Source organism: Osmerus mordax, chromosome 26 (genome assembly GCF_038355195.1).
Source record: "Osmerus mordax isolate fOsmMor3 chromosome 26, fOsmMor3.pri, whole genome shotgun sequence".
Taxonomy (NCBI): Eukaryota; Metazoa; Chordata; class Actinopteri; order Osmeriformes; family Osmeridae; genus Osmerus; species Osmerus mordax.
Window position 1 is genome coordinate 3,660,325 of NC_090075.1, and position 23,944 is coordinate 3,684,268.

The 23,944-nt window shown below is 50.5% G+C and overlaps 1 protein-coding gene across 1 annotated transcript in view; it reads right to left on the bottom strand.

Annotated features, from left to right (window-relative positions):
- LOC136935787 (inactive N-acetylated-alpha-linked acidic dipeptidase-like protein 2) overlaps nt 1–22,033 on the bottom strand; it is a 57,228-nt gene extending 35,195 nt beyond the window's left edge. The window contains exons 1-4 of the mRNA XM_067229450.1: nt 22,020–22,033; nt 13,832–14,141; nt 13,560–13,721; nt 7,739–7,829 (exon numbers count right to left, since the gene is read on the bottom strand). Coding sequence (XP_067085551.1) covers nt 7,739–7,829; nt 13,560–13,721; nt 13,832–14,130 — 552 coding nt within the window. The 5' untranslated portion in view covers nt 14,131–14,141; nt 22,020–22,033. The remainder of the gene's footprint in view (nt 1–7,738; nt 7,830–13,559; nt 13,722–13,831; nt 14,142–22,019) is intronic.
- Nucleotides 22,034–23,944: the final 1,911 nt, after the last annotated feature.

Genomic DNA, 23,944 nt, shown 5'->3' on the forward strand with positions numbered 1-23,944 from the left:
GGCGTGGAGTAACGTCAACGCCATCCACGCGGTGAGAATCGAAACTAAAGGCTGCTGTTAAACTTGAGTTGAACCTTTAAGGAAGCAGATGAAAGCAGACAATGTCATCTCTGTCTCTGAGAGAATTTACTGACACACGCGCACACACACACACACACACACACACTGACACATCTGCATTGCTAATGCAAAACCACACTTATCCTCTCTGATCTCTCCTGCTGCCTGTTAGATGGGGAAGGTGACACGACTCTTGATAGAATAACGGTATGCAGGTGTGAGAGTCTGGTGATAGTGAGGTATACAGCTATGTAGGGGGTGATGGCGAGGTCCTGATAGTTCTCATATTCTGTGGTACCAGCTCCGTGCTTACAAGGCCACGTGACAATCACGTCACATGTCGTGTACCGCTAATCACAACATCCCGCGAGGCGTCGTCTCGGCTGTCTAACGGGCCCAGAATCGCTTCCCGAAACTCCAGCCTGGCTGCCAACACCCAGCACCAACAATAACATCACACAAGACCAAAAACTGAAAACTCGCGAACAAAGAGCGACCAAATGTGTTCTAACGCGGCGAGCGTCGGCAGCGCTGTCTCAGAAGGAGAAACTCTTATCTGGATCCCGGCGCCTCTAGTCACCGTGCGCTAGGGATCGCATGGAGCCGCTACCAGAGATAGATAGAGCAGATAAAGAAAGACAACCTTTTCCCAGTTGGAGATAAGCTTGTACCTATTCAGCAAACAAGTATTGACAGGTGCTGTATTGTAGCGCACGCGCGCGCACACAAACACTAAAGTAGATTGTAAGCAATGCTTTATATAGATGTGACCAGATATTCACTCTTTATATGGATTCTGTAACATACACACACAGTCGCACAGGTACACACACATAAGGATGCTTAGCTCACAAGAGCTCTCACAGTGGGAACATGTCATATAACTAACACATAAAATGATATCTCCTCTTCCCTTCCCTCGCTTTCTCTGTCTCTCAGCGCTCTTTCTCTCTCCCTCCCTTCAATCTCTTTCATTCCTTTCTTTTTATGTCTCTGTCCCTTTTTCTCCCTCACTCTCCCCCCCCTCTATTTCCCTTTCTAAGACCTTAGCTCCATGCTCTCTCTGTCTGCATACATAATCACACTGACATGTGTTGAGAAGAGGAAGTTATTGAGATGAACGATGTAACTTCGCTTTTTTTTCTTCTTCAGGAAATCAAGAGAAAGCAAATCCCGCCGCCTAATTACGCTCGTGAAAATCAGCGCAGGGATTCCGCTTGGCAAAGACTGAACTCTGGAGGGTGAGCGCAATCAGAAAGTACAGGAGCAGTGGAGAAAGAGAGGCGGAGGGCGGGAGGGGAGAGAGAAAGAGAGGCAGGAGCGTCAAGTAATCCGTTTTCGGTGCCCTGGCCCTTCTAACCCTTCTCCGAGAGCTGAATTTGTCCTCGTTTGGTGGAAGAGAAAGAACAAATAAATCAATTATTTTAAGTGTGATCCGACCAAGCTTTGTTTGTACAGCAAAAGAAAAAGAGAGAAAAATAAAGAGGAAAATAAAAAAAGAGAGAAAAGAGAGAGAGGAAGAGAGAGAGAGGAAGAGGGAGAGAGGAAAAGAGAGAGAGGAAGAGACAGAGAGGAAGAGAGAGGAAGAGAGACAGAAAGAGAGAATGGCTGCCAGACAGACCCCCCCCCCAACAAAAAAAACAACCACGCTCCGAAAACAGACACCATTTACACAAGCATACGTTTGGTCTGGCATTCAGCAGGACGCCTTGTGTCACTTCTTATTTCCATATTTCCATCGACACCACCGAGGGGTTGAATGTCACTCGCCGTGCCTCTGGAATTCAAATCGACCAATGAGAGGCGGCGCGCCGTTGTTCCGCGTGTCCGACGGCGATGGCGTGCGCGGCAACGCTCTCCAAATTCAGACCGGGCGAAATCGTCTTTGAATTAAACATCGACCAATGTTTCTTTTGATTTATTTCCACGTGTTCTCATGAATATAAAGTCCTATTAATTGCCCTGGTTTCCATTCCAATCAGTATGCCCTGGAGACAGTGAGAGAGCCAACAGACCCTCTGAACCACCTGTGATTTGGACTGAACTGGTAAAAGGAGCTTCAGTCTCTGCCTGGCCCCGAGGGTGCAGGGAACGGACAGGGGTAGCGGTCCAAGGGGTGGGGGTGGGGGGGGTAGAGAAATGGAGAAACAGACACGGAAGCGGAGATGGAAGGAGAGGGAGGTTAGAGGAGGAGAGAAAAAGACTGGTTGAGACGGGAAGATAGGTAGAAGGTGTGTGTGTGTGTGTGTGTTGTGTGTGGGGGGGGGTGCAACAAGGAGATGTGAGAAACTCTGTGTCGGCTGGGTAGCCGGGCAGCCGTTCAGAGGGGTGTCAGTGCTCCCCTGACAGCCAGCTATCCTGCCCCCCTAGTATCACACCAACTCAAAAGACAGCGCTCATCAAATATTCACCAGGCATGTCAGTGTCTCTTGGCTGGCTCACTAGTACAGCAGTGAGCCTCACTTCTAGTTCCCTGGCTTGCTGGCCAGTGATTAAACACCAGCGTGCTCTGAGGAGGCTTCTATACCCTGCCCTGTGCTGCCATTCTCTGGAGCCTGCAAACATGCTCCAGCAAATCAAGTGAAAAGGAAATAATCACCCGGATAAGATTTCTCAAAACAATGTGTCGTTTACTCAAACCAAGCCAGTAGATTAAGCCGTTCATACTACAGACAAGTCTAACAAGATTATCACACTCAGATGTTAGAGTCTTTACAGTCAGTTTAGCTGACTGATTAGCGGGAAGCAGAATGTTGCCCCAGTCACCTGCAGTGGGGGGAAGCCATGCTCCCTGGAGGGGGGGAGTGACCTGGTGGGGGGGGGGGGGGGGATGCAACATTCAAACTGTGTCCACTCTATCAGCTCCAGCCTGAGTTCCCCTGCATGGTTGTGACTTTTCACTGTGGGGATGCAGGAAAAGTGTTTGTGTGCGCGCGTCGATGCGTGTGCATGTCGGCGCGTGCGTTTGTGTTTATCGGTGCACGTGTGTGTGTGTGTGTCAGGGAGGGAAGGATGCATGCTGACTGATAGCAAGGTCTCCCGCGCTGGGTGTGTGTGTGTTGCCTTGGGGGACACTGCAGTAAACACACAGCCCTCCCGAAGCCATGAATCTCAGGCAGTGACAAGCCCGTGGCTGCTCAATATCCAGCCTCCGCACAGCCTCTCCTGTGAGCCCCCCTTCTGCCCGAGACAGAGCCCTCCCTGCTCAGCCCGGATGCACAATCCAGCCCTAACTGCACTCACAAACACGCCCGAGAAACACACACACACGCAGCATTGACAAATAAAAAAATTGTCTTTGACACCACGCCATGGGAAGCAATACCTGCCCTTCCCACTGTGTGTGTGTGTTTGTACCTAGCTGTGTTTACACAAAGGCTGGGTGGATCAATGCAGATGCACCAGCAGGATTAGGGCTCTCATTGAACTCTTAGAGCCTGTGGAGTCGCTTCGCCGTGACACTAGCAGCCGAACAAACATCTAACGGGGGAGGGGGGGGGGGGGGGGTGATACACAGGCAAGGGGAGGTAGATTACCTCACAGGTAAGAAGGGGTGGGGAGGGGGGGGGGAAGTAATAAACAAGCCACTTTAAAGATGGCTCTGCCTTATCAGTCGGCCACACACACACCCTTGTTCTGGGCTTCCGTTCTGAACTTCTGCAGGTAAGGTCTTTAACTCGGACCAGCTTCACAAGGAACCCACTGGAATCTCTTCTGAACATGTGTGTGTGTGTGTGTTTGTGTTGGGGAGGGACAGGGTATTTGCCTGGCTGCGGACAGACATTGTGTTCTCAGCTGTGCCTAGCTCCATTTGCTCTCCCCCTCCCCCTCCCCCTCCCCCTCCCCCTCCCCCTCCCCTCCCCCTCCCCCCCTCCCTCCCCCCCTCCCTCCCCCTCCCTCCCTCCCTCCCTCCTCCCTCCCTCCCTCTCTCCCTCTCTCTCTCTCTCTCTCTCTCTCTCTCTCTCTCTCTCTCTCTCTCTCTCTCTCTCGGCGCTGGGTCTCCAGAGGTGAGACCCCCAGGAATCCAACCTGCCACAACCCCAAAATATCCCCTGCATCCTTATCCCCAGCCCCTAGTCCCTAGCCCCCAACCTCAGCCCTTAGTCCAAACCCAGCCCCAGCCTTAGCCATAGCCTCCATTTTGCGTCCCGTGGGATCAAAGTACAAAAAAATATATATATATAAAGAGAAAGTGGGAGACAGAGAAACTGACAACTGATAATCCAAAGGGTATAACCAGAAAGAGGTCAGAGAGAGAGAGAGGCCGAAAAGAGTCTAGGGGTAGAGAGAGGCCAGAGAGATAGTCTAGGGGTAGAGAGAGAGGGGAGAAAGAGAGAGAGAAAGGGCAGAGAGAGAGTCTAGTGGGAGCCTGTTGGAACATTCTGGTGGATTAATCAATGTCATCATCCAGAGGAGGCAATTAAGACCCTGGGTTAGAGGGGCTGTGTGTGTGTGTGTGAGGGAGAATGTGTGTCCGCATCTGTGAGAGAAAGAGATACATGCAGGCGTGTGTGTGTTTGTGTGTCTGTAATCGTGTGTGTGTGTGTGTGTGTCAGCTTGTGTGAGAGAAAGAGAGAACTGCAAGTGTACGTGAGTCACTGTTTGAGACACACAGATGTGGGGTAATGGGCAGGGAGATGGAAAGGGGTTACGGAGGAGAGAGAGAGACAGAGGAGAGAGAGAGGGGAGAGAGTGAGGAGAGAGTGGGGAGAGAGAGAGGAGAGAGAGAGCGGGAGAGGAGAGAGGAGAGAGAGAGAGGAGAGATAGAGGGGAGAGACAGAGAGAGAGAGTGGGGGAGAGAGAGAGGAGAGAGAGAGCGGGAGAGAGTGGGGAGAGAGAGGAGAGAGAGAGCGGGAGAGAGAGAGGAGAGGAGAGAGCGGGAGAGAGAGAGGGCCGAGAGGGGAGAGAGAGGGGAAAGAGAGAGAGAGGAGAGAGAGGAGAGAGAGCCTTCGTTATGAGCCAAGGTGACATTCATAACCAAACATTTCTGTGTGACCACCGTCCCAAATACATTCTGGTTGAGTTAAACAACAACGCTGTCACTGCAACCTTGGCATGATGAACACAAACACACCCTTTCACACACACGCACACACACACTTTCTCACACACACACACAGTCAAAGGAATAGACACCACCCACCCATACTTACATAAAACAGTTGCTAGTAGATATTAATGAAGTCTTAATGTGCTAGATCTACAATCTGTATGTATTTGAAAACTTCATTAGTAGGAACAACAAGATGTAGAGTAAATAATGGAACTAAAAGAAGTAAGAAAAACAACATTAATTCTCCAAATATCACCCACGGCCTCCATTTCATAATTCATCATTCTATAAGATACAGCCAAGCCCCTTAATTGGTCCTACAAATTAGAGATTTAGCGAGTAGATCTGAAGATGGGGCTTTAAAAGAGCAACATGTTCCTGACATGCTCCAGGAATGCTCTTTGGAATAACATTTCCCAACATAGCCCTTCAAAACACATACACAAACCTAGAGCACTGTGTTCGGATGGTTCGTGGAACTGTCTGGTAAGTGTGGACTCTCATCTAATAGTACCTCTAAGTACAGGGCTGTGAGTGCGGTACCTGATCCTGTACGGTGTTCCAGGTATTACAGCGTGTGGCATAATCTCCCTCCATCCGTGTGAGGTGGCCTTGGGCGGGCGAGGCTGACTTCAAACAGCCCGGTTGAGAACTGCCTTCCAGGGCTAGGCACAGTGGGGGGTGGGAGGAGATAGAGGGTAGGGGACAGGATGCGTGGTGATGCCGTGAGCCTCCCTCCCACCCCACCCCCCTGACAGGACATCCCTAGCCTCTCGTTGCAGTCCGTTTCATCACGGCCCCGTCGGCCCTGCTTCTTCTCCCTCTGAGGTAAACAACTCAGGAGGACACGCAGGGGCCTGAGCGACGGGTCGGCCCTGCTTCAGACGGATGGTGCCCCCCCCCCCTCCCTCCCCCACTGGCTCTTTAAACGTGAGGGGGGATCCCAGGCCTCTGATTGGTTCTTCAGTGAGAGAACGACAGTTTGCCACGCGGGTGTGTTTTCACCACAGTGGACACACGCCATCTGTGAGTAGCACCGAGTTCCGTCCGACACGGCGTTTGAGAAGAGGGCCAACACGACGGGCTCAGGGTGGCCGTCGGACCCAGGTGTCCACAGCCACTGAACACACGGCTGAGGGGATAGGTGATTGGTTGACACGGAACTGGAGTGGAACTGCTTTGTCCTTCGCTGAAGGTGTTACTTGGGCCTGTTGGGTTTTTCTTTCTTTTTTTCTTTTGGGGGGGGGTGGGTGGTGGGGGGGGTACTTGGACTCTCCCTTTTTCCTCTTTAACTTCACTGCACTCCTCTCAGGAAGTCTGTTCGGAGAGTCTATTCCACCTGTCCTGCAGTGAAATGGAGCGAGTGGTAGTGATGGTGAGAGTAGAGACAGAGAGAACGAGAGAGTGTGTGAGAGAGAGAGAGAGAGAGAGAGAGAGAGAGGGTAATCTTCTCTCCAGTATTTCTCCTCTTCAGGTAAACTACTCATGACTGTCTACCTCCCCACGGTGACTGCAGTGGAGTTAGTTGTCAGCCTCAGCGAGTCTCCGGAGGTCGATTTACGCCATCCCTCTGCCCCGTCTCTCTGCCACCCCGGGGGGCGAAACAAACATTCACACAGAGACAGTGGAAAGCCACTCTTACACGCTTCAGTTTGCCTATGTTGGATTCGTGCAAAAAAGCGCCCCGTACAGATTTTGCACACACACACACACACACATTTAAATACAAATCCCATCACAGCGCAAATGTCTCCATCAGACTGCCCCCTGAACACCAGGCAGCAGCCAAGCCAGCCAGGACACAGCAGAGACTAATCACTGCTCCCTGTCTGCCCACATCCAACATCCCAAAGTAGGGCTAGCGTTAGCAACTAACACCCGTATTGATTGTTTCACTGCTGCAGGCGACAGGGCACCCTCACAGCATAATTACAACCTAGACCTCTGGGGACTTAGCGGGGGAATCGGGGGAGCAGGGGGAGGGAGAGGCGGTGAGTGGAGGAGGTAAGTGGAGGTGGGAAAGGATGATGGAGGAGAGAAGCAGAGTACTAGATATCTCCATCCCTCTGTGGACCATTCCTGGCCTGCACCAAGCTCATGACTGACTGTGGACTGCTTCTATGACAGGTCTAATGCCAATGGGTCTGTCTGTGTCTGTGACCCCTCTCCTAGCCCCCTCTCCTAGCTCCCTCTCCTAACCCCTATCCAAGCCCCCTCTCCTAGCTCCCTCTCCTAGTCCCCCATCCTAGCCCCCTATCCTAGCCCCCTCTCCTAGCCCCCTCTCCTAGCTCCCTCTCCTAGCCCCCTCCCCTAACACCCTCTCCTAGCCCCCTCTCCTAGCCCCCTCTCCTTGACCTCCTCCTAGCCCCCTCTCCTAACCCCCTCTCCTAACCTCCTCTCCTAGCCCCCTCTCCTAGCCCCCTCTCCTAGCCCCCTCCCCTAACACCCTCTCCTAGCCCCCTCTCCTAGCCCCCTCTCCTTGACCTCCTCCTAGCCCCCTCTCCTAACCCCCTCTCCTAACCTCCTCTCCTAGTCCCCCTCTCCTAGCCCCCTCTCCTAGCCCCCTCTCCTAGCCCCTCTCCTGACCCCCTCTCCTAGCCCCCTCTCCTAGCTCCGCCTCCTAACCCCACTGGCAGAGAACCCCCCTGAGAGGCCTCTCTGGACCAATGAGAGGGTGTTGTCCTTTCCCCGGCGTGTCCCCATGACGTCCTGGGCCCTGGTAAACATGTGGTGACACATGTCAAAGTCATGACAGACTCGTTAGAGAGAGTTCGGATCAGTGTAGACACTTGACCTTAAAACACGACCCGAGCACAAAAGTCGCCATATTGCTCCCAGCTGCACAGTGATGCAAGCAGAGCCAGTCGGGTAATGTCAAAGCATGGCTGGTGGGGTGTGGAACAGTCCCACTGGTTCCACACCCCGCGGCCCGTCCACACACACGGAGCCATGGTTGTTTTAGGATTGCTATTTGAGCCTCACTACTTTATATTTTGGTCGCGTGCATTTCCGGTGGTGTTTTTTTGTCGGCGTATCAGGCAGCGTATAGGAAGTTTGGGCGTGTGCACGGGCGTGTGTGTGTGTGTGTCTGTGTCTGTGTGTGTGTGTGTCTTGTGTGTGTGTGTGTGTGTGTGTGGGAGGTTCAGTGTGTGTGTGTGTCTGTGTGTGTGTGTGTGTCTGTGTGTGTGTGTGTGTCTGTGTGTGTGTGTGTGTCTGTGTGTGTGTGTGTGCGTCAGTGTGTGTGTGTGTGTCTGTGTGTGTGTCTGTGTGTGTGTGTGTGTCTGTGTGTGTGTGTGTGTCTGTGTGTGTGTGTGTGTCTGTGTGTGTGTGTGTGCGTCAGTGTGTGTGTGTGCATCAAGGCTGGCTGGGATGTTCTCATTACCTCCTCTGTGAGTGTCACCCCAAACCTCCCAGATGAGGAGGCCGACCTCTGAGGAGTCACTTTGGTCATCTGACTCTTAATCACTGTTTGTTTTAAATGTCACAGTCCCACAGAGTCCATCCTCTGTGTCTGACAGGCTGGCATGATCACCCTGACTCTGGTCTACAACTGCTCTGTGCCCTGCACACACCACACACGGTTTGTTTTACTATTCACTCCCATTCCAAATCATGCTATCCCTAATACCTGGAATGCTAACCCTCTATTAAATAGCACTTGATGTTGTCTGGCCCAAGACATTTCTTTTCAAATTCCAAGAAACTAAAATGTGTTTTTTTCTTTCTATGAATGTTAATATTATTTTGGGGACTACTGGTCCCTGCAGAGGTATTTAAGCAAGACCACACACACACACACACACATACACACACACACAGACTTTAATTGCTTTAAGACATCAGAAGTGTCCAGCAGTTCTTTCCTCTACCGAAAGGTCAGCCTCAACATCGAAGTCTCGCATTGGAGAAAGTTAATTAACCTCCATTCACAAGAACTTGTCTAAGATGACTAGACTAATCTACCACAGAAACCTAGCCATCATTGTACATACATCGTACATACAACACACATTTTAAATACCTATCTGTGCTTGATTGGCTGTCCTGGATTGCCTATTAAGAATTCAAATACCCGAGTTTGCTATTGACTTTGCCTCCATATCGACGCCCCTACGATTTAACAACCTGTTCCACAAAAGGAGTCAACGTAGAAAATGTGCCGGGGGGAGAAAAAAATACAATAAATTGACACTTAAATATATTGTAACCTGTCTTTCTGCTTGATGGAAGCTCTCTTTAGAAAAGGGAGGAGGAAGGGGGGGGGGAGGGGGCGTATGAAGAGGGACTTCCCCATTCTCTCACCTGTCAGTGCTCCAGTAGTGGAGTATTCCTCTACTTATTAGATGGCCATTGTAACACACCGTTATTCCTATTGATCCTCCCATACCAGGAATATCAATTCCTCTCCGCGGCAGTTATTGATCTGATGGTGTGTATCCTAATTATAAGGATCTGCCTTGACAGACCTGTGGTCTAGCAGAGTCAGCAGAACCACTCTCACAAAAACACACAAACACACCACACAAACACTTCATCTTTCTCTGTTTGACTCTCTGCGTCTTTCCCTCACAGACAGGCATCACAGAAACACGCTCGCGCACTCACACAGACGTCGGAAATCTGATCGAACACGTTACGTCTCTCTTTGAAACACCAGCAGCCCCGCACATCAGCAGTTTCAGTCGTATGTCCGCTTATTTGTATTCCCATCCAGTGTCAGAGCACGCCACCCAACATGCTTTTTATTGATAGAACTGTCAAACAATAACAGCATTACACTGACAACGCTGTGCTTCACGCTGTCACGCGGATTCAGTCATCGCACAATCCCCACGGAAGTTTCCAAACAGGGAGAAGGACTGCAAAGTCCGACATTTCTCAAAATGTGACACGGGGGCGCCTACAACAAGATTTTCCACTTCTATTTATTCAAACACATTCCATCATAATGACATGCCTGTTAAAAGAATACATTACTGGTCTCGGTGAGACAGGGAGAAGGGAAAGCAGGTTCTGGGCTGTGTACGGTTCCAGAAAGGCCCCGGGTAAGAGGCTCTGCTGGGGGGAAGAGGAAAAACAGAGCAGATTGCAGGGCTGGCTCTCAGGGAGAGGGAGAGAGGAAGGGAAGACATCAGCCAGGCAGGTACAGAGAGAGAGGGAGAGAGAGGGAGGAAGAGGTAGAGAGAGAGAGAGAGAGAGAGAGAGAGAGAGAGAGAGAGAGAGAGAGAGAGAGAGAGAGAGAGAGAGGGAGGGAGGGAGGGAGGGAGGGAGGGAGGGAGGGAGGGAGGGAGGGAGGGAGGGAGGGAGGGAGGGAGGGAGGGAGGGAGGGAGGGAGGGAGGGAGGGAGGGAGGGAGGGAGGGAGGGAGGGAGGGAGGGAGGGGAAGAGGTAGAGAGGAGGGGAGGACATCAGCCGGCCAGGTACAGAGAGAGAGGGAGGAAGAGGTAGAAAGAGGGAGAGAGAGAGGGAGGAAGAGGTAGAGAGAGGGAGAGGGAGAGGAAGGAAGAGGTAGAGAGAGGGAGAGAGAGGGAGGAAGAGGTAGAGAGAGGGAGAGAGGTGGAGGGAAAGGGGGAGGAGAGAGAAGAGAGGGAAACAGGAGACAGAGAGAGAAAGACGGAAGTGAAAGAGTTCGCGCAACAGATTGAAGGAACATCCAGAGTAGACACGCAGAAGGGATTGTCAGGATATGTCCGTCCTCACAGCAAACACGACCAACCACCGCGGGTTGTGCGGACCGCAGCAGGAGATACACAAGTTGCGCGCGCGGCCTGTTCGATGCGATTCTGATGTCTTGCTGGGTGTGCGGGCCTGTGTGGACACGACATGTCTCACCTCCTAATGGACGTCTGAGGCCATCAGCAAACATGACACCCGTCCTCCCTCATCCCTCTCTCCCCCTGCTCGCCTGTCGTCCATCTGACTGGAACCCGGCACGGCTAATACATCAGCACTCGGTGATTATGGACGATTGTCCGTAGAAATTTAATTTGGCCTCTCGCCCAACACGGGCTACGGGGGATGTGCGTGACGTGCCGGTCTCGAACCCGGTGGCTTCTCTCTCAGAGGAGAGACCGGCGCTGCGGGGGGGCTGACCGAGGAGCCGCTGGAGGCGCTTGTACGTGATTTATATTCCTAATCCGCAAATGTGCGCACCTCGGTTTAATCACGGTGATGATTCCTGGGGGTCGTGACATCGAGGTCGTGGGGTCACGGCTTGCTAGGCTTGCGATACACAGTTCTGGCTTTGGAGGATAGAGATAGATTAGATAGATAGACCACTAAATGAGGGAAGTGTTGGAAGGGACTTGACCTCACAGAAGCCTCATGTCCTGCCGTTGAAGCCAAGGCTCTTTAGTAGAACCAGCATCAGAGTGGGTTTCTGTGCGTCCTGCGTGCTACGTGCAGGATGGAACCGCTACCCCCAGGCTCCTGTTGGACTCTTATCTCCCTGACCCCAGTTTCGTTAGGGGACGAGGGTGTTTCCAGCAGACACTGTGGGGAGACTGACCAGGGGGAAACATACTTTCTCACCCAGGGATTTTTGGGCTAATCCAATTTAGCTGGAACAGTTTCTCCGCACACCCCCCCCACCCTCCCTTCGCCACGCTTCTTTGAAGTGTAAATGACAGAAATGGTTACATGCAGGAATACAGCCACAAGCCAAGGACTCGAGAACAAACACTGCTGCAATCAGCTTTACAGTCAATTCAGGATAAGAAAATGGGTATTTGGCTTGGAGGCTAACTGGGAATATGTCCAAACACACACACACACACACACATACTACACGCACACACAATTAAAACCAGTTACACTTTGAAACAATTCATAACCAAGCAATTTGGCTTCACCATTTTTTCCCCATGATCTTATCAGCATTGTAAACTATATGATTGTCAGTTAGTGTTGCAGATAAACAGAGAGGAACACCATTTCATTTACTGAGGATATTTTTCTTGTCTAAACATTCACAGGGCTGTCAGAAATTATCTCAGCTCTGCCAGTGGAGACTCCCTTTGCAGGATAGATTTCAGGGCTCCCCCCTGTACCCCAAAAAGTAAATAATGCAATTATGTGGGTAAACAAAAACCAAGGTGTGAATACTAACACAGCTGGGCTGGTTTCCTCAGTGAACGAGCAATCGCAAACATTCTGCATCCGAGGCCCTGAATTCCACATCACAACGTTAGCGTTTTAAGGTTATCCGTTCTGTCTCGTTTTGCCCACAGAGAAAAACATTGGGGGAATATAAGTCCACAACCGCCTGGCATTTGAAATATAAATGTGACAAAATAAAAAATGAATAGTGCTGAAATCCGTGCAAAGCTGGCTCTGGAGCTGAGGTATTCTCCCCCCTTTCAGTGGGAACACTGTGGAAAGTCATATACCTGCCATACACGTCGTCATGCTAACCCCCGATAAATCAGTGCAGCATTAATACCTGTTTAGACGCGCAAGGCTCCCCTTATTTCTCTCTCTTTCTCTTCCCCCTCTTCCAAACCGTCTCTCTGCATCTCTCCCTCGGTCTGTCTCCCTTCCGTCTCCTCTCTCCCCCGCGCTGGGGGAGGGAGGGAGCGAGCTCTGGAGATTTGGAGGTTTTCTGGCTGAGTGGCTTGGCACCAATCAGTGTGCTGCGACTCAGCCGTGCGTGACCAGGGAAAGGGAGAGGCCCTCCCTCTCACAGGCAATCACTGGCAATTTCGTGTCATTTTATCGCTACTCCCTCTAACTCCCCCCCACCTGCTTACTGTTGCTATCTACCTCTTGTTGTCAGGCTAGCAAAAGGGACCTGGAGGGTTGTTTGTAGACACAGTTCCTCCAAATATAGACCATTCAAAAGCACCGTAGCTCAGCTGGTGTTCCACGCCGCATCGCTTGGTGTATGTAACTGACGGTGGATGAGCAATTAAAAACAGCTGTCATGCGAGCAAGAACATGCCTCAGCTGACTGAGCTGAAGGTGAACATGACTCTGAAGATCTGGCGGTGGGTGGAGTTCAACAGCGCGTGGGTGTGTTCTCCTAACTAAAATTCTCGATGCAAGGGGCTCTTGGTAAAACTACTGTTTAAAACACCACCAATTAAGATAGTGCTTTGTTAACCAAAGCTTGGGATTACATAGTATGTAGTGTGGAGTATGCAATACGTGCTATATATGTATGTAGTATGTGGGGTGTAGTATGTAAGTATGTATGGTGTAGGATGTATATACAGGAGTCAGGTTGCTGAGCGGTTAGGGAATCGGGGCTAGTAATCTGAAGGTTGCCAGTACGATTCCCGTCCGTGCCAAATGACGTGTGTCCTTGGGCAAGGCACTACACCCTACTTGCCTCAGGGGAATGTTCCTGTACTTCCTGCAAGTAGCTCTGGATAAGAGCGGTCTGCTAAATGACTAAATGTAATGTCATGTAAATGTAATATGCGTGTCAGCGCGGTGGGCGGTCCTACCTGTGCAAGGCCTGGATCTTATCAGCCGTGATGTCACACAGCACCTCCTCCAATAGGTCAGTGGTGTCGGTGGGTGGGGTCGGCGCCTGAGCATCGGGCGTTTTAGCGTAGTGGCCAATCAGAATCCCCAGAATGAAGATTCCCGCGGCTCCCAGGAAGTACCTGGATGTCGGATGCGGACAAGCAGAGGACGTACCGTAACTGACCCTGTAGGATGCACAAAGCCTGACTTGGCCTGGTGTCGTGATGCGCGTCGCGGGGAGGTACCTGACCAGATGGCAGCTGGCTCTGCGCTGGCCCTTGCCCGGAGTCCTGGTGAAGTGGGAGAGATGTAGTTGGGTCTTCCTGCAGGCGCTCGAAGCGCCCGTGTGGAGAGACGGAGGCTTCCATCAGGTCCTGGGTCGGCCTCCGCCCTGGAGGGCGTCCCCCCTGCGGCGCCCCGCTCCAGGCCCGGCCCGGCCTCCTGCAGCTCCTTCTCCAGGTCCCAGTCCAGGTCCAGGGCTGCGGTCTGGAGCTCCTCCCCCACCAGAGGCCCCGCCCGCTGGGCCCCTCGCACCTTCCTGTACGCCATGCCTTCAGCTGCTGGAAATGTGCACACAAACATCAACATAAAACGCAAACACATCCATTAAATAGTAACAGTTAGTCTGTACAGCAGGTTCAAACTAGAGGTTAACCTTTTAAGGAGTAAGTTATTTTTCCAAAACGGAAGCTAGCTAGTTTTAGTTAGCTTCCGTTACCTAGCAACCTAGCATAATACTCGTAGCAATGCTACTACTTGCTAGTGTTACTTGTAAGCCTCCTAATTGTAAATTTTGAAGCCATACTATAGCGTTTGTCATATAGTTTTTGTCTATCGGAAAATAGTCGGTTGGAATGTTCAGAATCACATATGTGTGATGCTAAATCTGCACAAAGTGCAGTTTATTTAGCTTGCGAGTGGCAACATTATGACTGATATGAGGCGATTCCCTGGGCTGAGTCGCAACTGGTCCGATTTAAGTAATTTAGATAGCATTTAGACCCCAGATGAGATGATTACTCAATACCACAGGGATGCCAATAAGATAATACCAGCTCTTGGTTAAAAGCTTCTCCGACAAATTGATTGACCAAACCTTTCAGCACATCCAGTTCAAGGCAAACGCCAGTGCTTCTGAACCACTGAGATGCATTATCAGGCACTCAGGCCACAGACATTATGGCTTCGGCTTTCATCAAAGTAACAATTAAAGGGCTGTGTATTTATGGAGCCAGGCCCTGAGGGTTTGGCCCCTGGCGGCCTCCAGCTTTCCAGGGACCCCATAAGAGTATGCTGGGTTCATGGGGGTCTTAAAGGAGAGCGTTAATGCTGATGGCCTGGAGAGACCAAATTCATAAAACAGGGCCCAGTGTCTTAGTATACCATCAAATTTAACTATCCTTTTTACTGACAGCGCTATCAAAACCCTGAAAGGCCCAATCGATAACAGGAGGAGGGGAACAACTCAAACTGCGTTAAAACTTAGAAGCGCCCTAAAAGCCGTTTTTTTTTCCTCAAAGATGTTCCCGTTAAAGAGTGACTTTTAAACATTAGAGGGATAATTGTTGCTATCAAAGCTTACTGGCTGATAGTGAGGAAGAAAGCCAGGCTTTCTTCCAGGCAGTAATTTTTTTCTCAGAGCAACATTCAAGTGAGAAAATCTTACTTCAAATGGTCAAATGACTTCCAAAAGCAAACTCCTACTAGTGGAGCTCCCATTCTTTGTTTGTTAAGAGCTATATCGCACACACTGAGGTGTTTGAAAATAACCTTCTAGAATCTACTATAAGGCTCCCAGGTTTTCAAAGCTCCACAAAACTTCCATTATTTATGCCCGGTTGCAGATAAACACCCTGATGCAGAACTGCCCCTTGAACATGCATTCACTAAACTGCACACACACAGACACAGTAAAACACACCTTGCTTTCACTGGCTAACCTTCTTTCCTGGATCACTTCAAGAAGCTCCTTCACACAGGCTGGTATGGCCCAGAGCAGACACAACAAGCTTTTATTACACTGCTCTTCTCTCCCTGTAAACTCCAACAGTCAGAGCTCTAACACTGACAATGCTGCTCTACAATGCATCATGTTAAAAAAATAAAATACAATTGTTATCTTTTCTCTTTCCAGGAAAATGCCAACCAGGGCCACTGTGTGTGTGTGTGTGTGTCTGTGTATGTGGGGCAGATGTTGGGGTGGATGTGAGTAGCTAGGCTGGGCTGGGGACTGAAAGATGGAGGGCAGGTGATACTGAACACAGCAGACGGCACATTCTGAACACAGCAGACGGCACATTCTGAACACAGCAGACGGCACATTCTGAACACAGCAGACGGCACATTCTGAACACAGCAGACGGCACATTCTGAACACAGCAGACGGCACATTCTGAACACAGCAGACGGCACATTCTGAACACAGCAGACGGCACATTCTGAACACAGCAGACGGCACATTCTGAACACAGCAGACGGCACATTCTGAACACAGTAGACGGCACATTCTGAACACAGCAGACGGCACATTCTGAACACAGTAGACGGCACATTCTGAACACAGTAGACGGCACATTCTGAACACAGCAGACGGCACATTCTGAACACAGTAGACGGCACATTCTGAACACAGCAGACGGCACACCTACTTGTCTCTGTCCTCCCCCCCAACCACCCTCCTACGATCTGTCACTACAGGGGCTGCTTGGCCCTCTCACCGCACACCCGTCGCTTAGCGTCCTTGATTGCGTTTCATCTCGAGTTTTTGGGCTTTGAACGTGTCTGCTTGCTCGAGAGCAGACCTAGAGTGATACAGTATAACATTTACAGCGACGGCTCTGTGGGAGGCTGTTTAAAGGACGTCATCTAACAAACAAAACTTGCAGTAGCACCCCGATGCACCAACTTTGACCTTCACAGCCGGAATTCACACCATTGTGGTGTTTTTGTGTGGAGGGTGATGGAGGGATAACAATATTGGTATGCTGAAGAGATTTTATATATATATATACTCCTTCTTCCTTCTGTCCTCCATCTTTCTTCTTCTTGTCTTTGTGTCTGACATCAGACAGGCCCAGGGAGCTGGGAGCTTAGATGCCGATGACAGACAGCAGAAACAAAGTCGGAGTCCTCCTCTCCCTCTCTCAGCACAGCAGTCAGACAAGTCGGCCTCCTATCTTCCGTAACTATATTGTCTATTTTCTCAAACCATATCAGTGCTGGTGAGGCGGGGTCTGAGGAGGGAGGGGTGGGGGGTGGGTGGGTGCCAGGGGAGGGGCCAGGGGCAGGGGAGGGGGTGAAAACAAAAAAAGGAATAAAGGAAAAAGTTCACGAAAGAAAAGAGTGGGAGTGAGGGACTGACAGAAAGAGAGAAGGGAAGGGAGTGGGGTAGGGAGGGGGAGAGAGCAAGATAGAGGGAGAGAGAGAGAGAGGGGTAGGGAGGGAGGGAGAGAGCAAGAGAGAAAGAGAGAGAGGGAAGGGGAAGGAGAGAGGTAGGGAGGGAGGGAGGGAGAGAGGTAGGGAGGGAGGGGAGAGAGCAAGAGAGCGAGAAAGAGAGTGAGAGAAAGGGAAAGGGAGGGAGGGAGAGAGGTAGGGAGGGGAGAGAGCAAGAGAGCGAGAGAGCGAGAGAGAAAGGGAGGAGGGAGAGAGGTAGGGAGGGAGGGGAGAGAGCAAGAGAGCGAGAGAGAGAGAGAGAGAAAGGGAGGGAGGGAGAGAGGGAAAGGGAGGGAGGGAGAGAGGTAGGGAGGGAGGGGGAGAAGGAGAGTAAATATTTCCCAGAACAGTCCTACTCACCCATCATCACATCTGACACGACCTTGTCAGTTGCCGTAGTTACAGAACATGAAGCCAGCTGTCAATCATTTCTGCGGTTGCACATTATTCCACAGAACAGAAGGGAAGGCTCCACCAGGGACGCTTCATGAAGAACACTTTGTCAAATTACTCAAATAAAACACCTAAAACTTGTAGCACACTCCACTCACAGTCCATGTGAAGGCTAAGTTTAACCTAGACAGACAATTGCAACAAATAGAGTATGTATAACAGAAATGCTAAACATTACGATTGGTTGTTGGAAAGAGTGTCTGTACAGAAAATGTTTGTCATGTTAGTAGAAGGAACATAAACATGTTCTGTTTCTATGTGATACAAAATCTCTAAGAATGTCATACAATTCTACGACAAGGAAATACGACAAGGAAAGTATGTTTACAGAAGCAAGGCCACGAAACACTGATCGACCAGGAAGTGGACGGATGTAACTTCCTGTCTAAGCCAGGAGAAGTGAGAACTAAGATGCTTGGCCTGCTATCCCATTTAGAAGAAGCATCTGGTCATGTAGCTCTGAGAATATGTTACTGGCCTTAGGGCCACTGCCACAGAAAAAAAAACCTTTATTTTTATAGTGCTTATGAATAAAATATATCTTCCCTCAGGGTGTTGGGGTAGAGAACTATGCTCTATGGATCCCTACCGCACTAAAACCCCGGCTCGGAGAGACCGTGTCGGTGAATGTCGGACAGGAAAACAATACCACGCAACCGTGTCTGTTTCCTGTCTGGCTCGCTCTCGGATTTAAGTACATTTCCTGCTTTTAAAAGGTCACGAAAAGCCCGTTAGAGAAACAACATCGGCTCGAATCGGAGTGGAAGCACTCCTCCTGACCATATTAGCCACTAACACATATCTAAGAGTGTACACAGACACGTTGAAGAGTTCGAAGTCGCCTACAGGGTCCGCTTGGTTGTGGGTTGTGGACTGTGGATGAAACGCATGAATCAATCGCCGTTGAGTTGCCATTATCATCTCGTCAATAGCAACGCAAGAAGCGCAATTTACAGAACTGAAGTCATCATTAGCAAAGCGTGCCAGAATCTGAAATAATAATAAGAAAAATTATCCATTCTTTCAAAGTTAACAGGAAAAGCAGGCAATGTTCTGCCAAGGCCAATCATCAGAGTATAACAACAGCTTCATTTTCAAAACAAAATAAAAGAAGCTTTTTCGAAGGTAGATATTTCTGTTTTATTTATGTTATGATCGAGACAGGCGGTACAGTCAACAATAAAAAAAAAATCCTTTGTCCTTTTACAAACATTACTGTTATGGGTGTCAGGTGGCTGAGCGGTTAGAGAATCGGGCTAGTAACCAGAAGGTCGCTGGTTCAATTCCCGCCATGCCACATGACGTTGTGTCCTTGGCAAGGCACTTCACCCTACTTGCCTCGGGGGAATGTCCCTGTACTTACTGTAAGTCGCTCTGGATAAGAGCATCTGCTAAATGTAATGTAAATGTAATGTTATTAAGGTAAATAAAGTTTGGAGAGTGGGTCTGTGTTGTACAGTGTGGTTGAAAAGGCAGGTGTATTCTTTTTTTTTCTTTCTTATTATTAGTTTATTTGTCAGGGAAAATGCAGCGCACATTATTACATACATGAATAACGTTGTAGATGTGTTGCATAAAAGGTTTTTAGACAACAGGCTAATTTGCAACCAAGTCCCTGGTCAGGCCTTTCTAAAAAGTTAAGCAAAATAAAATTTGCTGCATAGTGTGAGTTACACAATCATGCAGCAGATGCAATATATTAGTAGATTACTGTATCAACATTTCACAGATTCATGACACATTACACACAACAGCACATCACGTAACAACACAATACATTACACCAGGGACAACAGAGAGTGTGTGCATGTGTGTGCTCCTGCATTTATGGACCTGACTCAGTGGCTACATGTTTGGATTTCTTTCAGCCAGTGTTTCACTCTAGAACATTCTACGTGCTGTGGAATGGTGTTGCTAGCGATCGGCCGTGTTGGCACACTTCAGGTTAGGGAGGTGGTTTCTCTAAGGAGCTAAAGAGAGAGTCCCTGTGGAGCCCCATGCTGAAAGGCACATGGACAGTGACCTCTCTCTGTCTCAGGACACACTGGTGTCTCCCTTAACAACGCGTGCTGCAGGAGCCTATTGGCTCGTTTAACCGTGGTACATCAATAGAGATCTTTCTCCTCCCCGACATTGTGTGACTGACACACATTGACACCTGCCACCAACCCCCCACGCACCCCCCCCCCCCCCCCCCCCCCACACACACACACACACACACACACACACACACACACACACACAACAAAACGTATTGTTCCTCCAATCCTCTAATGGAACCAGCTTCATGCCTGGCTGGTGGCATCTCTCTCTCTCACACACACACACACACACACACACACAATCACCGACATGTGGCACCAATGTGCATACCTCTGTTTAACCCCCCCCCCCCCCCACACACACACACACACACACACACGGCCCAACACCCCTGCCTCACATCAACACGCTGTGTTTGATCTCCCCCATCCATCTCTGTTTAATCCAGCTTCCAGCACAAATGAAATGCAAATACCAAACCATAACCTGGGGCATCATTTATCTAAATTAGGCCTTTAAGTACGGATCCCCATGGGGCGTCCATATGCTAGCGCAGTTTACTCCATTAGCTTCATTAGCCCATGTCAGACCATTAATTAGAGATCACACTTGTCAGTCAGGGCTCCGCAGACCTGCTTGCTCTCTCTCTCTGTGTCTCCCTCTCTGTCTCTCTCTCTCTCTCTCTCTCTCTCTCTCTCTCTCTCTCTGTGTCTCTCTCTCTCTCTGTCTCTCTCTCTCTCTCTCTCTCTGTGTCTCTGTGTCTCTCTGTCTCTCTCTCTCTCTGTCTCTCTCTCTCTCTCTCTCTCTGTCTCTCTCTCTCTCTGTCTCTCTCTCTCTCTCTCTGTGTCTCTGTGTCTCTCTGTCTTTCTCTCTCTGTCTCTCTCTATCTCTTTCTGTGTCTCTCTCTGTCTCTCTGTCTCTCTGTCTCTCTGTCTCTCTGTCGATTTATCCCTCTTTTTTGAGGTTTAGGGGTGTGGTACACAACACATTGAATACATGACTGAAAACATATCCACTACTTAACACTTGGTTGAGTCGCAATATCTTATTTTGACAGTCCTCATTGTATAGTCTGTAGATGTGTATTGGTGCTGTCTCAGAGTTGCCAAGGTTACCAGCTGTCCAAAGTTGATTCGTTCAACCCGTTTGTGTCAGTTGTAAAGTGACATGTCTGGGTGAGGAGGAGAGAAAGGTCTCCCCCCCCCCCCCCCCCCCCCCCCCCCACCCCCCCCCCCCCTGCCATGGCTCACACGGTGAAGTTCCACTTTGTTGAAAGTCAACCCCCCCCCTCACACACACACACACACACACACACTCAAGAAAAGTGCATCTAAATATAGCCAGAATCCATGCTGGTGTTCTCAAACACAGATCACTCATTATCGCCCAACACTGTCACACAAACAGAATGTCACCTTCCTGGGAAAATGAGGTCTTTCCCCTGTGTGACACTCTGATGGATCGTCTCACTGCCTGTCACAAAGGGACTAGAAAAACACAAAGAAATAACGAAGGTTATGTTTGATGCCACAGGTGCACCCTGTTCCCTTTCACGCCCGCCACTCTCCCCAGGTACACAATCTCTCTCTCTCTCTCTCTCTCTCTCTCTCTCGCACACATCTCTCACTTATCCACATAGGAAATCAAAGCAAATGTGTGTGTGTGTGTGTGTAGCATGAGATAAAGTGTGTAGATATGTACAATAATTGGACTTCGCCGCCCCACACTACACACTCAGTCCCCCCCCCCCTTCCCTCCCCAACACACACACGGACATCTGCCAGACCAAGACTTCCAAACCGAGCATGGCCCCATTCCATCGGCAGGGTATCAGTCATTATAACACTGAACAGCACACATGTCCTTCATTCTGTGTGTGACACACACACATAGTAAAGGAACTGGATGAACCACCTCCCGCACACACACGCGTAGCCATAGAACTGGATGGAGGGACAGTAGTTCCGCAATGTGCTTCACTTCCTTGCCTGATCTCCACATTGAAACTGCAGCACAGCCATCCGCCAGGAAATCCTTTTCGTATCGTGTCCGAACGTACCGTGATTCAGTGAGCCTAGTTCTATCATTTCAATATGAGGAGGCAGACGTGATGATGGCGCTCCGCGTGCAGAGTACTCACACATAACAGCGCTGGGGGAGGAGGACGGGGCTGGAACCCAGAGAAAGATGCAAGGTGATGCAGGCTGACCAGGTCCTACATCTCCCATCATGCTCTGGGTCCTGAGAGTAATTATATTTAGTCCCGCTACTCTTAACTATGCTCTGGCCCATTTGGCAGTGTGAAGAGACTGGTGTCCCTGGCCATCTGGCTGACACAGCTCCCTCCCTCCCCCTTCCTCCCAGCCTCTCAATCCTCCTCTCCCCCCTACCCCTATCCTTTCCTTCCCCTCCCTCCCTCCCGGCCTCTCAATCCTCCTCTCCCCAACCACCACCCACTCTCTCTCCCTCCTACCCCTATCCCTTCCTTCCTTCCCTCCCTCTCTACTCACCACACTTTCCCTCCATCTCCACCTCGTCTCCTTGCTCAGAAAATACACCTTTCACTGCACTCCAAACACTGGTGCTGGCCGGCATGGGCGGGCGGGGGAGTGGGCGTCGGTGTGCCAGGGCGAACAGATGGCCCTGCAGCAGGTAATAATGACCCAAGACAAACTCTTAAATTGATTATGCCTTCGTGAGGGCATACATACAAAGTATGAATGGCCACCGACTAGGCGGGGAGGAGATGGGGGGGTGGGGGGGGGGGGGGGGTGAGGGGGAGGAGTGGGGTGGCTCAAAGTCAAAATCCTATCAAGACCAAAGGCGACGGGCAATTTAGACAGTACACGCGCACACACACATTCTAAAGTGCCCACAGAAAACATAGGAAAGTGCCCAACTCCTACACACACACACACACACACACACACACAAAGGCTAAAGATAGCCAAGTAAAGCTAATTTCCACATTCGGTGGAATTGAATGCCTCTAGCCCACGGCCAAGGAATCCTGCCACAATGTATAATAATTGTCACATGCTGGGTTCACATTTGAATTATTGAGATTGTTCAGAGGCTTCCACAGGAATGTGAGATCAGTGGCTGTTTGCCTCGGGGGTGGGGGGGGGGGGCTCTAGGGAGCAGCCAGGCTGGCCTACCTACAGCACCAATTAGCTACTCCTGGAAGACACTTTTGGAGGAAAAATGACAAGAGCATGCCTAAACACACACACACAACCCACAGCCGTGGTGATGCTTCCATTCTGAACTATGGGATGGCAGTGCTGTACGCCTGTGCTGCTTCGCAGGAGCAGGGATTCTGACAGTGCACTGGTGGTGGTTCAGTTTTCCCACACCTATACGCTCTCTGAACTCGAGGCGCTGACTCAGCGGGTCAAAACACACGTTTCTGGTGAGCCGGGTTACCTCGGGTCAAATCCTGCCCCATCACCCTGATGAGGTTAGCGGCGCTACAGAGGGGGCTAGCGCCGAGGCCTTTAGCTCAGACAGCCGTCACGGTCTCGCCGCGAGCCACTAAGCACCGCTGGAGCCCAGCTCCCGCTCCTGGGGTTTGTTAAAGGTAAGTGGAGGTTGTGGAAGGGGGGGGGAGTTGGCTTGACGTCCATTTCCAGCTTTACCTTAGTCATCAGCTGCACATAAACCAGGGCTGGATAGCTCTGTGGGGAGCTGAACCCGGCTGCCGCGAGCCTTAGCCTCCCGCTCTCTCCTGACGCGTCTCCACGGCCAGCAGAGGTCCAGGGAGACACCCACGGCGGCCATATTTCACCCTCTTAAAAAAAAAAAAGCTCTTCAATCTCAGGCGCCGGTGCCCTGGACTTGGGGGACCGATAATTTGAGTCTCTCTCATGTCAGTGGCGTGGTCCCTCGCAGTTAGAGGTTCTGATCGTTTCAAAAATCTATACCCACCCCCCCCCCCCCCCCGGCCATTAGTCCTGCCAGAGGAGAGCAGTGTCTGGTGGGTGTGGTGTGGGGGGGGGGGGTCATCCCCGGGGGGGCCCATCAGCAAATAATCCTCTTCACCAGCCAGAGAAGAAGCCAACCATTCATCTTAGCACAGGAGTGGCCAAAGCAATTGGTGGGGGGGGGGGTAGGGGGTTGAGTGTGTGTGTGTGTGTGTGGGGGGGGGGGGAGGTAGTGAAAGGTGTGTTTTGTGTGTATTTGAGCTATGCCATGTGCTTGAGGGACGACTACTGCAAAAAAATAATATATAAAGTACAGCTTATTACCAAAGCATACAGTTGGAGTACTGCACAAGAGTGAGGCTGCAGTTGGCTCAACTTCCTTGTTCGCTGTGAAGTTGTTTTGTGTTCATCAGCAGAGGTCAGGTGACGCTCCGACCTTCCCCCTCCCCCTCCCCCCTCCCCTCCCCTCTCGCTCCTCCATCTGGTTCAGAGTTTGTCCATATCCCTACAAC